General features: G+C 40.8%; 1 protein-coding gene across 1 annotated transcript; it reads right to left on the bottom strand.

Annotated features, from left to right (window-relative positions):
- Positions 1–218: 218 nt before the first annotated feature.
- Positions 219–12,740, bottom strand: GCM1 (glial cells missing homolog 1 (Drosophila)). Its single transcript, XM_008593164.1, has 5 exons — positions 12,666–12,740; positions 4,751–5,003; positions 3,609–3,721; positions 2,475–2,603; positions 219–959 (listed from the first exon to the last, which is right to left on the bottom strand). Exons 1-5 carry the CDS (start codon positions 12,738–12,740, stop codon positions 219–221), a joined length of 1,311 nt encoding a protein of 436 aa, XP_008591386.1.
- Between the last annotated feature and the right edge of the window lie 1,523 nt (positions 12,741–14,263).

Genomic DNA, 14,263 nt, shown 5'->3' with positions numbered 1-14,263 from the left:
CATGCCACAGATTGGAGGAGTTTCCATTCATTATTAAGGATGGAAGTACTAGGGTGAAGGAGCAGGAGCCAGAAAGATTACTTGTGTGAACAAAGAAGTCTTGCCTACTGCTTGTTGCGATTCCCATTTATCTGAGGTTATGTTTTGAAAACTGTTTCCTGAGGAAATTCGTCCAGATATTTCCCAAAATGGAGTGAGGGAATTGTGAAAGATTTGGGTCATCTCAAAGGACAGAGGTTTAGAAGCATTTCATTGTTGCAGTGATCCAAACCCATGTATGGCATTTGCTCTTCAAAATCCCAGATCCTGCTCTTGCCTGGCAGTGAATATTGCTGGGGAGGATGAGGGGTATAGCTGAGGAGAAAGGGGTCTTCCTGAGGTGAATGGTACGTGAGGGAAGGGACATAGCTGTTGAAATCCACAGACACCTTCTCTTCATAAAAATCACTCCCTGAGTTTGGCCACAATGGAGAACAGCTAGTTTTGGCTGCAGGCGGTTCCAGTGGAATCTGCTGGAAAAAAGGTTCAGAAGAGTTCGGGGAAGAAGAGAAGTCACCAGGCCAGCTGGTCAGAGGAAAAGGATAGTTGGGACAACAGCTGTCATTAATAGGATTTCTCCCCAAAGAGGCATTTTTATTCCATGTTTGCAGATTGTCATAATCCGAATAGACTCCAGAGAAGGAAGGCTGGAGCAGGTCTGCACTACTGTAGATCCTACTATTAGACAATTTGCATTTTTCATACAGTTTAGTGGGGTCCAAAGTAGAAGTCGTGTCTGCCAGATCGGTGCTTCCCCCCGAACCATAGCTTTTGGAGAAGGATAAGCAATCATTCAGTGAGTTCTGCTGGGGAGCGTTAGCTATTAAACGTCCACTGTAACTACCAGACAATTGGACGCCTTCCTGGAAAGACCAAGTTAAAGGTAAACTCCCCTGACTTTGTGTTTCACCTGGAAGAGACTGGAAAGGAAAGCGAAATGCTCACGTTAATAAGTTAAGCACATTGACACCACTACCATAGGCACCCACGAGTTACTCTGTATGAGTAAGTGCCCTGTCAGATTTTCCTCATTCCTTACATACTTGAAGCAGCTTTACCACAACCAGTCAAGACTTGAAAGAGGCCAAGACTGCCTCCATTTCCATTTTAAAGCTTGCTAACCAGTAAGAGGTGAATTTCCCTACACTCTGTGAAGACATGAGTACGTTTGAGATGTTTCTCATTCAAACAGAAATCTGATCTCCTAACTGCCTTTTCGAGAAACTTACAGGCACCTGTTTAAGAAAAATCATGCTACAGTTTCAAAGACTTTTATCATACACAGTGCAATTCTCAGGGGTATTTCCCCCCCGCCCTGTCTCTTTCTCATCATTTCCACCATTGACTTTTCTATTTTTTAGTGCTAGTTGTAGTCTGAGAGACCAGGGTTTTTTAGTTGTTGTTTTTGTTGTTGTTTTCTCCTCAAGAGACTTTTCTCTGAATTCATGGGAATTTTGTTGAATCATAAACAGAAAATCTAGAACAGGAAGTGTAAATTTATTTTTATAAATGGAGGATACTTTCTCCATTGTTCTCCAGTTAGTCCCAAGAAAAGAATTTAGTTGAGAATTAAGTTATGCTCTTGTTTATGTAAAGCAATCGGCTAATGACAGGACAGTTATAGGGATGGAAAGGGCTGTGACCGGGTGGAGTGAGTGGGAGGAGATGTCCTTTGACTTGTCCCATGGCTGGGAGAGATGATGAGGGACCAGCCATTTGGGTTTGGGGGTCTCACATTTCCTTACAACAGACTCAAATTACAATTTCTTCTATGTAAGGTACATTTAGAACCTCCAGAGATGGACCAGCTCCATCTCTGTTCTCCTGAAAAGAAATGTGGAGCTTTGAACTACAGAAAAAGTATAGGAATTACTATGACTATTAATCAGACAAACCCACAACCTATGATATGACGCCCACAAAGTGGTGGACTTCACATCACAGTTTGTCTATAGGGAGTCACCCACCACCACCCTTGTGTGACCATCATTTTCAGAAATTGCTTGTTTATTTCATCTTGGTAGAGTATGCTAAGGAAACAATCCGTTTGGGGGATGCGTGGAGATTTGGTGGGGGGAAGGATGAGGCTAATACGTTGTGGAGAACATTTTTGTTAATTTTGGTTTTATGAGAACCAAAATATAGAAATGCCAAATACAGCTGAAGTACTAATACAAGTTCTTTTTTTCATTGTAGTAGGGGAGACGATTCTACAATTATATGGAATTTATGGTTGAGAGCATGCTACAAAGATGGTAGAAATTAAGAATAAAACCTCAGATTCAATTCCTTTGGTGGATGCTCGTTTGTAGATGAGCCTGATAGTATATAAATTTTGGCTTTCATTTGTCGGCAAGGGACCGGGGAAATCTACTGCCCCTACCACAGGTGTGGCAAGCTGCTCTATGTTTTGAACACACATAATGAAAGGATACCTTTGTCTCCAGTCTCCCCTTCTGGTTTAAGGAGGTGGAGGAAGAGGTCATGTGTGCTTTCTTCATCGTTCTTCTTGCTTCAGATTCCAACTTGGTTTCTGGCTTAGGATGGTCATGCTCTCCCTTTGACTTAAAGCAGACAAGGAAGGAAAAAAAGAAGCAATGAAATAAATGACTAGATAGTACTTCATGGTGTGTAGGTTTTTACTCTGGGTCCTGCCACATGACTCAGAGGTGGTGTAGTTGCCTATTGTGACAAGACTGGATAAACCTTTGAAGTACCTGTGTTGCCTCTCACCCACACAGCAGAGTCATGTTCATAATGATAAGTAACGCTTAAGTGCTTCCTATAGTATGTGCAGGACACTAATAAACACACTGTGTGCCTTATCTCATTAAATGTTCAGCACAACCCTTGAGGTACATACCATAATTATCACTCCAGTTTACAGAATAGGAAACTGAGGCATGGGGTAATTATGCCACCTGGGTAACCTCTACTAATAAGTGGGGGACCCAGGATTCCCCTAGCTGGAGCTGGCCACACTGAGAACTGATTGTTAAATATTCAATAATTTTTTGAGCTGATTGTTAAAAATGGCTGGTAGCTTGAAATCAGCCATGATGGGAGTAGTTATATCACAGAAACTGGCAAATGCCTACAAATCAGGACATTTCTTTTTGAAGAGCTAGTTCGCCAGCACTCCACTGATTCAAACCCAGGCAGTCTGATGTCAGAATCCAATCTTCACCACTAGTTATGTCACACCCTCATTAGTACTTCCTACACATTTTTCAGAAAACTGGGGCTTAAGGGAGTAAAGCAACTTGTTCAGGTTTACAGACTTCTAGTTGAGAGTGAGAGCTGGTATTCAAACAGAGGTTCATTGAAGGCTACGAGCACACTAGCCTGGGTTTGATCAGATGGGCAGCTGCCCTCCTAGGGCTCTCCAGCACTTCAAACCTCTACTGAAGAGTGGGGCACAGACATTTGCTCCCCCAGAGTGTAAGCCCTCAGGGTTGGGGCAGGATCTCAGTCACCTGGTAAAACTCCTCTGTAATGATACTCTGTAAATTTAATTTGATACATTTATCAAATTAAAGGGAAACAGAATCACATAATTCAAATCCAACCTGGAAAAATATGAAGCGTCCGTCATGCCTCCAGAAGTTGGTGACCGGGAAGCCACCGTGGCCTCGGCAAGGAATTAGCTTCAGAGGCCCATCACAGTTGGGACAGCGCCTCCCTACAAAAGAGCATAGAAAGTGACCACACCTGACTGAACCATGTTGGTTGACTCCAGAGTCTGTGTAGCCTTGACAGTTTTAGCCTTGACTCGAGTGAATAAGCCTGGGCACAGTTTTATGGGCTTCCACCCACTGGGGATTACTCCTGACCCTAGAGGCCTGCCCAGCATAATGGTCCAGATCAGTCTTACACAAGGCTGGAGTAAGCAGTTATGTATCAAGTGGAATATTTCCCAAGTCAGGAAAGAGCTCTTCTAAGCAAAAAATCTCTCCCTACTTATTTACTGATATTTGAAATTCTTTGCAGTGGAAAAAAATTCTTTCATTATACAATCAGAAGTAAGGGACAAGGGGCAAAGACACATGGGAGAGGGAACGCAGCTACCAAATTTTCACTAAGGTGTAAATGAATGATACCAGGTCCTGCCCTGGCAGTAAGTTATGGAAACAAGTAACTTGAGGTCTGAAGTTGGCAAGACACAGGGAACACTGAATGTATCTATTTCATGGTCCAGTGAATATGATTTAAACAAACAAATATCTCAGCATGTGATTACATCATGAGCCTAAATGGATGGAATTGAGTCTAACCTCAAATTTAGTCCCACTGCTGCCAATTGAGATGAACGCACTCATTGAGATCACTTAGGGACCCATTGCTCAAGATGTCAGGTGGCAAGTCTGATAAACTACTTACTCCTAGATGTTACGTGGGTCGCTGATGAATTAATGTTTACCCCCTAAGTGATACGTCTTCCTTTTAACAGGGGCCTTGAGTCAGGTGCCTTAACCCAAGGGAGCAGTTTTCCTGGAGGGCGCTCTGATCATGACAAATATATGGCGCAGACACGGGGGAGAAGGGGGCTGGTTGGTGCCCCTTACTATGCTGTCTGTGGGAACAGCCTGGCCTCCACTACACTCCAGTGAGAGCGCTGGGCCCTCGGGATGTGCTGGGACATCGGGCCCATCTGGGAGAGGGGGTCTGAATGGGTGCTGCTTCCTTGCCGGGGCTGCCGTGTCCCACTCACTCTGCTGCTTCTGCCGGGCTTTGTCGCAGATGGCGGGCCTCAGGTAGATCTTGCGGCCCCCGTCCGCGGTGCAGTCACGGCTGCACACCACCACGCCCAGGCAGGACTTCTTGAGGATGCGGGAGTTGTGGTTGTTGGTGTTGCGCATGGCCCAGCTGCTCAGGTGCCGCTGCGCGCTCCTGTCCTCCGAGCTGTAGATATGCTTCACGTAGGAATCCGGCCACTCCTGGAACCAGTCGGTCTTCTTCACATTCTGATAGAAACAGGAAGCAAACTGTGAGAGTTTCAGCTAGAAAACACAACTGTCAATCACTGTGGACTGGATTGACTGGAAGGTTGGTTACGCACTCAAGAGCTGGGCGATTAGATCCCCATACCGGCCAGCCGCAATAAACAAACAAACAAAAAAAAAAAGCAAACTGTGAGAGTTTCAGCTAGAAAACACAACTGTCAATCACTGTGGACTGGATTGACGGGAAGGTTGGTTACGCACTCAAGAGCTGGGCGATTAGATCCCCATACCGGCCAGCCGCAATAAACAAACAAACAAAAAAAAATTTTTTTAAAAGAGCTAGGCAAGAGACCTTTGGCAAAGACCTTCCTAAGTTTAATCCTGACAGAGGGATCTGCCAGCACATCATGACAGCCACAAAGTGACTGCTGTGTCTGTGGAGCATTTAGTCGCTGGACCCAAATGGGTCATAATTTAGGCCCTCTGAGCTCTATCTGGTTAGTGTTTCTCTAGCCCTGGGTGATAAAAGTAATGACCACTTCTCAGTAAGAATGTTTAAGGATGAAGTAATATTATGCTCTTACACAATAACTGTGGAAAATATTGTGGAAGGACGGTGAGATAATGTCTCATACCACACTGTGCTTACCTCACTGGGAATCCTACAGGTTTATGCAAAGTCGCCAGAGATAAGAGGTGGGAAGACTGGAGAGTCCTGGTTCAGAAAGGTCCCGAGAGCCACTTAAACCTTCCCACCATCCCCTCCCCAGAGATTTTCTTCGTTTCTCTCTACATGGCAAAGGAGTAAGGAAGAGCTTGTTTTGACTGGAAACTTCTGTGTTCTTGTCAGGACTGGAACTATTCTGTGTGCCTGAACATCTGACTAAATTCTCCTTTAAAAGGTCAGAGACAAGGGGAGTTCTGAGTCAATGAACATAGAGTTTCAGTTTTGCAAGATGGAAAAGTTCTAGAGATCTGTTGCACAACAGTGTACGTATAGTTACCACTACTGTGCTGTACACTTAAAAATGGCTGAGATGGCAAATTTTGTGTTGTGTTTTCGACCACAATAAAATAATAAATTTTTTAAAAAGTTCAGGGACACAGAACACTCAATCTCTATAGCATAAGTTATTTTGCTTTCTGTGCCTCTGTTTCTTCACCTGTAAAATAGAGATAATGAGACCTGCCTACCTTGAGAGTGGTTCTGAAGGTTAACTATGATAATATAAATAAAATACTTAGCACTTGCCATGTGGTGAGCTCTAAATTAATGTTAGTTGCTGATGTGGTGCCTCATATTCCTAGGCTCTACATTGGTGCATAGGTGCTGCTTTTGACAGACCCTGTTTAGTCTTTAGAGTGAGAGTCATCAAGCTGTCTCAGCAGTCAAACTTAGGCTGTGCCCCTCCCCACATCTTTCAGAGACCTGGCATAGCAAAGAATGTTTTTCATCTAGAAGATTCTAAAAGGTCCAGAAGCAGAGATCAGGGTGCCTCTCCTTTGCTTCCCCAACGTGAAAGCACAGCACAGAATATGAGGGGGAAAAAAGAAAAAAAATTCAGAAGGAAAATTTTAGAATGTGCCAAAGAACTTTGTAACATGAGACTTTGAACAAATGACTTTGTCTCTGAAGCTTCATTTTGCTCTTCTTTAAAATGGGGATACTGGGGCCGGCCCGGTGGCGCACTGGAGAGTGCGCCGCTTGGGAGCGCGGTGGCGCTCCCGCCGAGGGTTTGGATCCCATGTGGAGACTGGTTCCCGCTCACTGGCTGAGTGCGGTGCGGGCGCAACACCGAGGGTTGCGATCCCGTTACCGGTCAGTAAAAAAGACAAAAAAAAAAAAAGGGGGGATACTGATAAAACCTGCCTCACAAAAGTGCTGTGAAGAGCAGATGTGTTGAAAACTCTAATTCCTATATAATGATACTTGTTTGAATGAAATGTCATGGGACTGAGGTGGTCTGAAGAAATATAAACGAGACGTTTTATGTATGTCCAGGGTTAAAAGCTGGGGACTGCAAACTAGGGCCCATAGGCCAAATCCAGCCCACTGCCTGTTTTTGTAAATAAAGTCTTATTGGAACACAGACATATTCATTCATTTAATTATTGTCTGTGGCTGCTTTTGCACTACCACAGCAGAGCTGAGTAGTTGTGGCAGAGACTGCATGGTCCACAAAGCCTAAAGTATTTACTATCTGTACAAAAGTACTAAAGTACAAAAACTTTGAGATTGCGGATGTGAATCTTAATGTCATTCTTTTGTCTCTCAATGCCTCCATTCCCTGCTCTGTAAAATGGAGGTAACAGGAGTATCTCACAGTGATATTATGAGGACTGAATGAATTAACATATGCAAAACACTCAAAACAGTGCCTGCAGAGAGCAGATTCCATATTAATGTTAGCTGTTACTCTACTAGATCTGGGGCCACACACACCTGTCAATGCAGTTGTAAGAGCCATCTGCTGTTGGGAGAGAAGACCCACAGAGAGGTCACTTTATGCTTTAAACTTGCCAATCCAAATGCAAGACAAGAGTCCTATAAAACAAAAGCTTAGTTGGTGTACCTGTTGTTCCACAACTTTCCCTCTCAGAGCAGTGACAATGGCTAGCACTTTGTGGGCAGTACTGTAACTACCATGGTAGGGAAGGGAAAGTAGTCAAAGAAGAGAAAGGGGACGGGTGCCTGGAATGCCTGGAGAAGCCCCTCTGGTCCATCAGGCAGCTATAGTAGCATTTCCCAGAGAGAGGCCCGGCCAGGCCAAGATGCCAGCTTTATTGTTTACTTTTTCAGGTCCTTCCATCTCCCACAATTCCCTGATAATTCTTAGCTTGATAAGATTTAATGCTGGAGTGAGAGAAGCACCCGGGGCATCACCTCTCCTGCTTTCTCCATCCATCTTTTCTTTCTTCCTTATTTCTTCTTATTAAAAGCCCCAAACAATGCTCTCATTTACTCTCACAGAAATGCCATAGAAAGCATAATCGAATATTTTATCTTATGAAATAATAAAAATACAGGTTAAAACATTAAAATGTGTACTTTAATATTTGGACCATCAAAATCTCTAGGTGGATTTGAACTATTCCATTACAAAGCACAGTTGTCACGATAGCAGAGACAAGGGCACTGTGGACTTAGAGAAAAGCTGAGATTTTCATGTGGTAAAGGCGAGTGGCCCCTCAGGCTGGTCACTGCCATAAATCCCATGAGAGTGTCTCAAATGCTCTGATTAAAGCAAAGACTTCCTCCTGCCTGTAAAGGAGGAGTAATCTCCACTGTCTTTTTAGCTTCCTTTTTTTTTTTTCTTGACAGCCCCTCCACTTGTACCCTAGTTTTCTAGTTCCACTAACAATGCAGTAGTAATGTTGACAATGTATGGGCTGAGAAAATTACGAGGAGTAAATAAATGTATTCACATCAAGCTATTCTCTGGGCTATTGACTCACTCCCAGTGTTTTGACCTGGACGTTTAGTGGGGTCTTTGACATCTTTTTACACTGAAACTAAAAGAAAACCCAGATCCCAATAATGTAAAGAAACCTAAGGGTCAAATGGGTGATAGTGATTTCTGAAAGCTTCTTAAAATTTATGGCCTCTGAGGGCAAAATTTAAAAAGAAAGAATAATCTTTTCTTTATCTTATTTTGCGAATCTCCACAAAATATTTTCTTCTTTTTAGATCCTTTGTTTACTTTAATTTCTAACTTTTCATGAGTAACTCTTTGTTTTTCCTCTTGGTTAAGTAGTTTATAATTGAAAGAGACTATTCCTAAGGTTTCCAGTATGTAAATCTAACTAATTTATATTTTATAATCTCATGGGTAATATTATTGTGGGTTTAATTGATATCTATGAGTTCTGTTTGTAATTTTCTAGTAAGAGACTTAATCCTCTAAGTTACTCAAAATCTTTGTAACTCTATATAGGGTATCTGAAGAATTAAATATATGGTATTATATAAAACTAATAGATTAAAATCAGAATTCTGAAATAAGGTATCAAAAATACCTACATTATAATGTTATGATATTATGAAACTGGTTTTCATCTGGAGTATAGTCCACTCATATAAAGCAATTATCTGCCAGGTTTCCTTTAATTATATGAATAGCTTATTAATTCCTTATAAATAAATGTTTCCAAATAGAACAGTGATAGCAAACAGACACACCTTTAAACAAGTCAGATAGAGGGAAAAAAATTAGTTGTTCTTTAAGGAAAACAGAAAAAAACTTCAACCAGCATTTTGATTTACAAATTCTTCTGGGTAAACTGGAAATGAAACTCGAAGGAGTTTCATGGTTACCAAAGAGAGAAATTCAATTTAACAAAATGATTTTGTGTCAACTCAAGCATTACTCCTTAGATTAATCCTGATATTTCCTACCTTAGTTGGAGGATCAAGACTCAAGACTCAAAGTTCCTTACTTGCTCACAAAACACTAAACTTGGCCAAGTTAGACCAGCTTTCAGACTCTCTCCGTCACCTACCTCTCTCTTCTCCTTTCCCTTCCTCTTTCCACTTCATCCAGCTAAGCAAGGGACCCACTGGTGGGCACCTGGAAAAGAGTCTCTGCTAACTCAGATGCAGTAATGCTCCTCTCCCCGTTACACCAGAAGCACAGAGTGGGAGGAGAATTCTTGCCCCAACAGTGGGGGCCCCTATGGTTATGGGAGTCCATCTAGGTGGAGTTGTCCCAAGGAAGTTCAAATGGCCTGAAGTCAAAGAGAACACTGGGCAAAGAAGGCAAAGTCATGGGTGTCCCCATCAGACCAACAACAACATGTCCTGATCAGGCAGTCAGATAATAATTGACAAGAAATGCATAATCTGGTTTACCTGTTAGCTCCCTAGCACAAACACACATCTGATTACTATCATTGGCTCATTCTGATTGTATTTGGCCATGTGAATTCACAGAAAGAGCTCAAATATTCACCTTTGCTCACAATTTTGGACTCCTCTGTAGAGGCAAAGGAAATTTTGCTGGGTAAAATCATGGTCCATAATGAACTAATCAGAGCTGTGGCCTCTCTGTAGTTGACTAGACTATTTTATTCTAGATAATGTTTTCTCTACAAAAAGTGTACTTAAACCTTGGAATTGTGAGTTAATGGTTTGGCATGGCTTTGGCAATGGGCTTAATCTGAAAATTGCTCAGTGCTTAAGAACAAAATGATTCAGGGTGTTTGTCTACTGTAGTGTACTGGAACAGCCTGTACTTCTGCTTGGAGACTGGCTGGTATTAGGAGTAGAGTAGGTGATCTCCTCTCTCTACTGACACGGGTACTATTTAGGAGGAAAAGGAATTCCTTCCCAATTTTCAACTAGAAAAAAGAAATTTCACTGTTCACTGTTGTCAAAAATTATCCTCTCTCTACTGACACGGGTACTATTTAGGAGGAAAAGGAATTCCTTCCCAATTTTCAACTAGAAAAAAGAAATTTCACTGTTCACTGTTGTCAAAAATTATCCTCTCTCTACTGACACGGGTACTATTTAGGAGGAAAAGGAATTCCTTCCCAATTTTCAACTAGAAAAAGAAATTTCACTGTTCACTGTTGTCAAAAATTATCCTCTCTCTACTGACACGGGTACTATTTAGGAGGAAAAGGAATTCCTTCCCAATTTTCAACTAGAAAAAGAAATTTCACTGTTCACTGTTGTCAAAAATTATCCTCTCTCTACTGACACGGGTACTATTTAGGAGGAAAAGGAATTCCTTCCCAATTTTCAACTAGAAAAAGAAATTTCACTGTTCACTGTTGTCAAAAATTATCCTCTCTCTACTGACACGGGTACTATTTAGGAGGAAAAGGAATTCCTTCCCAATTTTCAACTAGAAAAAGAAATTTCACTGTTCACTGTTGTCAAAAATTATCCTCTCTCTACTGACACGGGTACTATTTAGGAGGAAAAGGAATTCCTTCCCAATTTTCAACTAGAAAAAGAAATTTCACTGTTCACTGTTGTCAAAAATTACCTTTTATTTTTTACTTTAACCTGTTCTTGATATAACTCCAGAGCCAGCATACACCCAGATTAGGATGGTGCTGTCTCTGCTCATAAAATATTAAGGGATATTTCCATTTTTAATCATTTCCCTGGTGTATTTAACAAATTGAAAGGCACTTAGCTATTTCCATGAGTAATCTTAGTACTTTTTCTATGAACTATAATGTCTACATTTCCAAAATTGCATGTGTATTTTTGCCATAAATTTCTCAGTTTAATGTCCTATGTACCCGAGAATGCTTTCATTTTTGGTAATTCATGTTGGAACAAGAACTTTTACAAGCCCTGAGTTTCCCTCCAGGGAAGTGTTTCTTCTTCTTTTTTGTTTATGGATCTGAGGAATGATATGGATCCTCTGCCCCAGAAAAATACGCATGTTAACACACAGTGTTACCCATCATTTCAGGGGTCCTCAGACTCCATTAAAACCCTTGCTCTAGAATGTGACATTGCAAGGTCTTCCATGTATCTACTTTCTTCAACTCTTGATTTTGTGTATATCCAGCTTCTATTTGGGGGCTGCAATCATGAAATTAAAAATAGGCAGAAATATGGGTCCATAAGCCAAGAGTAATTAAAATTTAAAGTTTCCCCAAACACTTACAGTAATTGTAATATCAATTAAGAGCAACTAGAAACACAAACTCCTAAAATGAATATTTGCATGATTTAGCTTTGGTAATTGAATCATCCTTAAATGAATGGAAAAGGGGGCACACTTTTTGTCTTCCAGTCTTCCTAAGACCTACCAGGAAAGAATGTTGGGGGAATTTAAGGAGAAACATAAAGAGAAACAAAAGAAAGTCTTCATTAGAGTGAAAATCTGAAATGATTGTAAATCAAGACTGGAATCTCCATTCTCTTGCCCCTACTTGAAGTAATTCAAATTTCTCATTCTCCAGAATCAGGCAGACTAGAACTTTTCATTACTTGGTACTAGAGGTCTCCAGCCTTAGGTTTCCTAGTCACCTTTTCAAATAAGTTTCAGTGAAAACATCTTAAATGTTAAGAAAGGAAGACAAGGAAGTCAGAAATGATACACACATAAAATCAGTTTTAAATAACTAATGCTTTCAATCAAGTTAAGAGGTAAGAAGTCAACTGCCAAAGAGGATGGGAAAGAAAACATGAAATAAATGCCACTCTGTATGTGGAAAGCAATCAGATGTGCATGAAAGGTATTTACAAAGGTTCCAGAAGAGCATGCTGTATCCCACAAAAGCACTCCCATGTGGACATTTCAGGACTTTCCAGTTATTTATAGAATTAGTTTAAAACCATTACTATAGAAAATGAGGTTGTATGGGGACTTGTGCATAACGAAGTGTCAATCTATAGGCAAATAAATTATCATGGACTTTATTATACCAGCTAGCCAGAGTGAGTGCAACTTGAGCCAAGCCGACTTTGAAAGAGAAGGGAAGTAGCACTTTCTTTGCCTCAGTCTATAACTGGGGGAGTCTGGTAGGACCCACTCAAATCATAGGTCTTGGCATCTCCTTTTAAAATTCCTCAGTAAGATGTCCAGCTGGAAGTTCTGGAAGAGAGGGTTTTAATCAGTTGGGGACCTCACCAATTTTCTTCCAGATCTTAACAGATTAATGGTCAAGGCTTCATAGCCAAACGCTGAAAAAAAGATTGTTATAGCAAGTACATACCTGTGGCAGTTTGATATCATTAATATCCCAGCTTAACATCTCTTTGTCTTCAGAATCAAAGTCGTCAGGTTCCATGGTAAGGTCAGGTTACACACAGATTTCTGTCTATTCAACTTCCCTCAGAATTGCTTGAGAATTTTCCTCTCAGAGGTTCTTGATATAGTGGAATCAGTTCACTCAAGTGGCTTAGACCAGGAGACTGTTTTCTGAGGCTGAAAAATAAATGATCGTGATACTGATCTATGAAGAGATAAAAATCAGTGCTTGTGCTTGTCTGTCAGAAAACACTGTTTCATTGACATTTTTGCAAGTACCAGCATACTAATAAAAAACAAAACATAGAAGACATTAGCAATCTTGCTGAAATAAAGTTTGACCACTGGAAATTAGAAGCATAGTGATCATGGCTTTCACCCTTAGGCTCAGGCTTCCTTTCTCATTGCTAGACCCAGGTTGCGAAAGGCTTAGACTGTTGTCGGTAGTCCAATGGTTAGGACCTTTTCCTCTGTAAACCTGTGTTGGGGCGAGAGTGGCTTGGAGTTGTTTCCATGGAAATGCCTTCACTAATTGGCTAATGTGTGATTAAGGTCACAAAAAGGGAGGAAACAACACGTTCCATTTATCTAGAAGTTTTTTTTTAAATCCAAACTGCCTTAGGGATTAATTAATTTTGGTCTCCTCAATAAATCCTGTGTGCATTGTATATCTTCAGATATCGTTTCTTAACCTCTGCACTATTGCTATTTGGACCAGATAAGTTTTTGTTGGTGTGGGGCTATCTTGTACATCGTAGAATGTTCCTTAGCTTCCCTGGTCTCTACCCATTAGGTGCTAGTAAAAGCACTCCCCACCCAAGTTGTGACAACCAAAAACATCTCTAGACAAATATCAGGGGTGGGGTAGGTTTGAGAACCGCTGCTTTAAAACAGTGTTTCTCAACCATTGTTTAACCCAAAGCACCCTTTAAGACTTTCTGACTTTATCTTCAGCAATGTCATTCTCCCCCACCCCCTCAAGAAGATTCTGTTTCATTTCTTTGATTAAATTACATTATGTAAATGATATTCAAAAATGTTTCTTCAAATTGCATTTCTTCCCTCACAGAAATACTGCTCTAATGTCTAACCGTAATTTGTTAAAGGGGATTAACAAAGGAAAAAAGAAAGAGAGAAAGAAAGAAACTTAAAATGTTCTACCCTGAGAAAAAAAGAATCATTTCACCACAAAATGTGCTTGTTCGTAGTATATGAAGTGAAACATGTTCACATGTACACGTTTCCATTTGTTGGTGTTATTATGAAAACAAGGGACATGATGGTATGTAGAACTAAATAGTAAATTCAAAGTTAGATTAATAGTCTAAACTTTAGGAAGTCCCATGAACTCCGTTCTTTAGATATTTAACTTTATATAATCCTAACACTTAACAATCGCTGAATCCTACTGAGGGAAAGTGTGTGTATATAGAAAACTGTTGACCCAGACAAATAAATGAAGTTCTTGACCACTAAATAACAAGCTAAACTGAGTTTCTTTCTACCCTATCCCACTATCCATACTCAGTTACAACCTGGTGGTTGTGGACTCAAAGAGCATGA

This window comes from Galeopterus variegatus, unplaced genomic scaffold (genome assembly GCF_000696425.1).
Source record: "Galeopterus variegatus unplaced genomic scaffold, G_variegatus-3.0.2 Scaffold13, whole genome shotgun sequence".
Taxonomy (NCBI): Eukaryota; Metazoa; Chordata; class Mammalia; order Dermoptera; family Cynocephalidae; genus Galeopterus; species Galeopterus variegatus.
Note: the sequence above shows the minus strand (reverse complement) of the source record. Positions and strands in the feature narration are given on the sequence as shown.

What these genes read in the sequence shown, in the direction of transcription:
- GCM1 (XM_008593164.1), bottom strand. Translation starts at nt 12,740, where the DNA reads ATGGAACCTGACGACTTTGATTCTGAAGACAAAGAGATGTTAAGCTGG. An exon ending in AGCCCGGCAGAAGCAGCAGA is followed by an intron (nt 3,722 to 4,750) that starts GTGAGTGGGACA and finishes GCTCTTTTGTAG; the next exon opens with GGAGGCGCTGTCCCAACTGT. An exon ending in GACGCTTCATATTTTTCCAG is followed by an intron (nt 2,604 to 3,608) that starts GTTGGATTTGAA and finishes GTCTGCTTTAAG; the next exon opens with TCAAAGGGAGAGCATGACCA.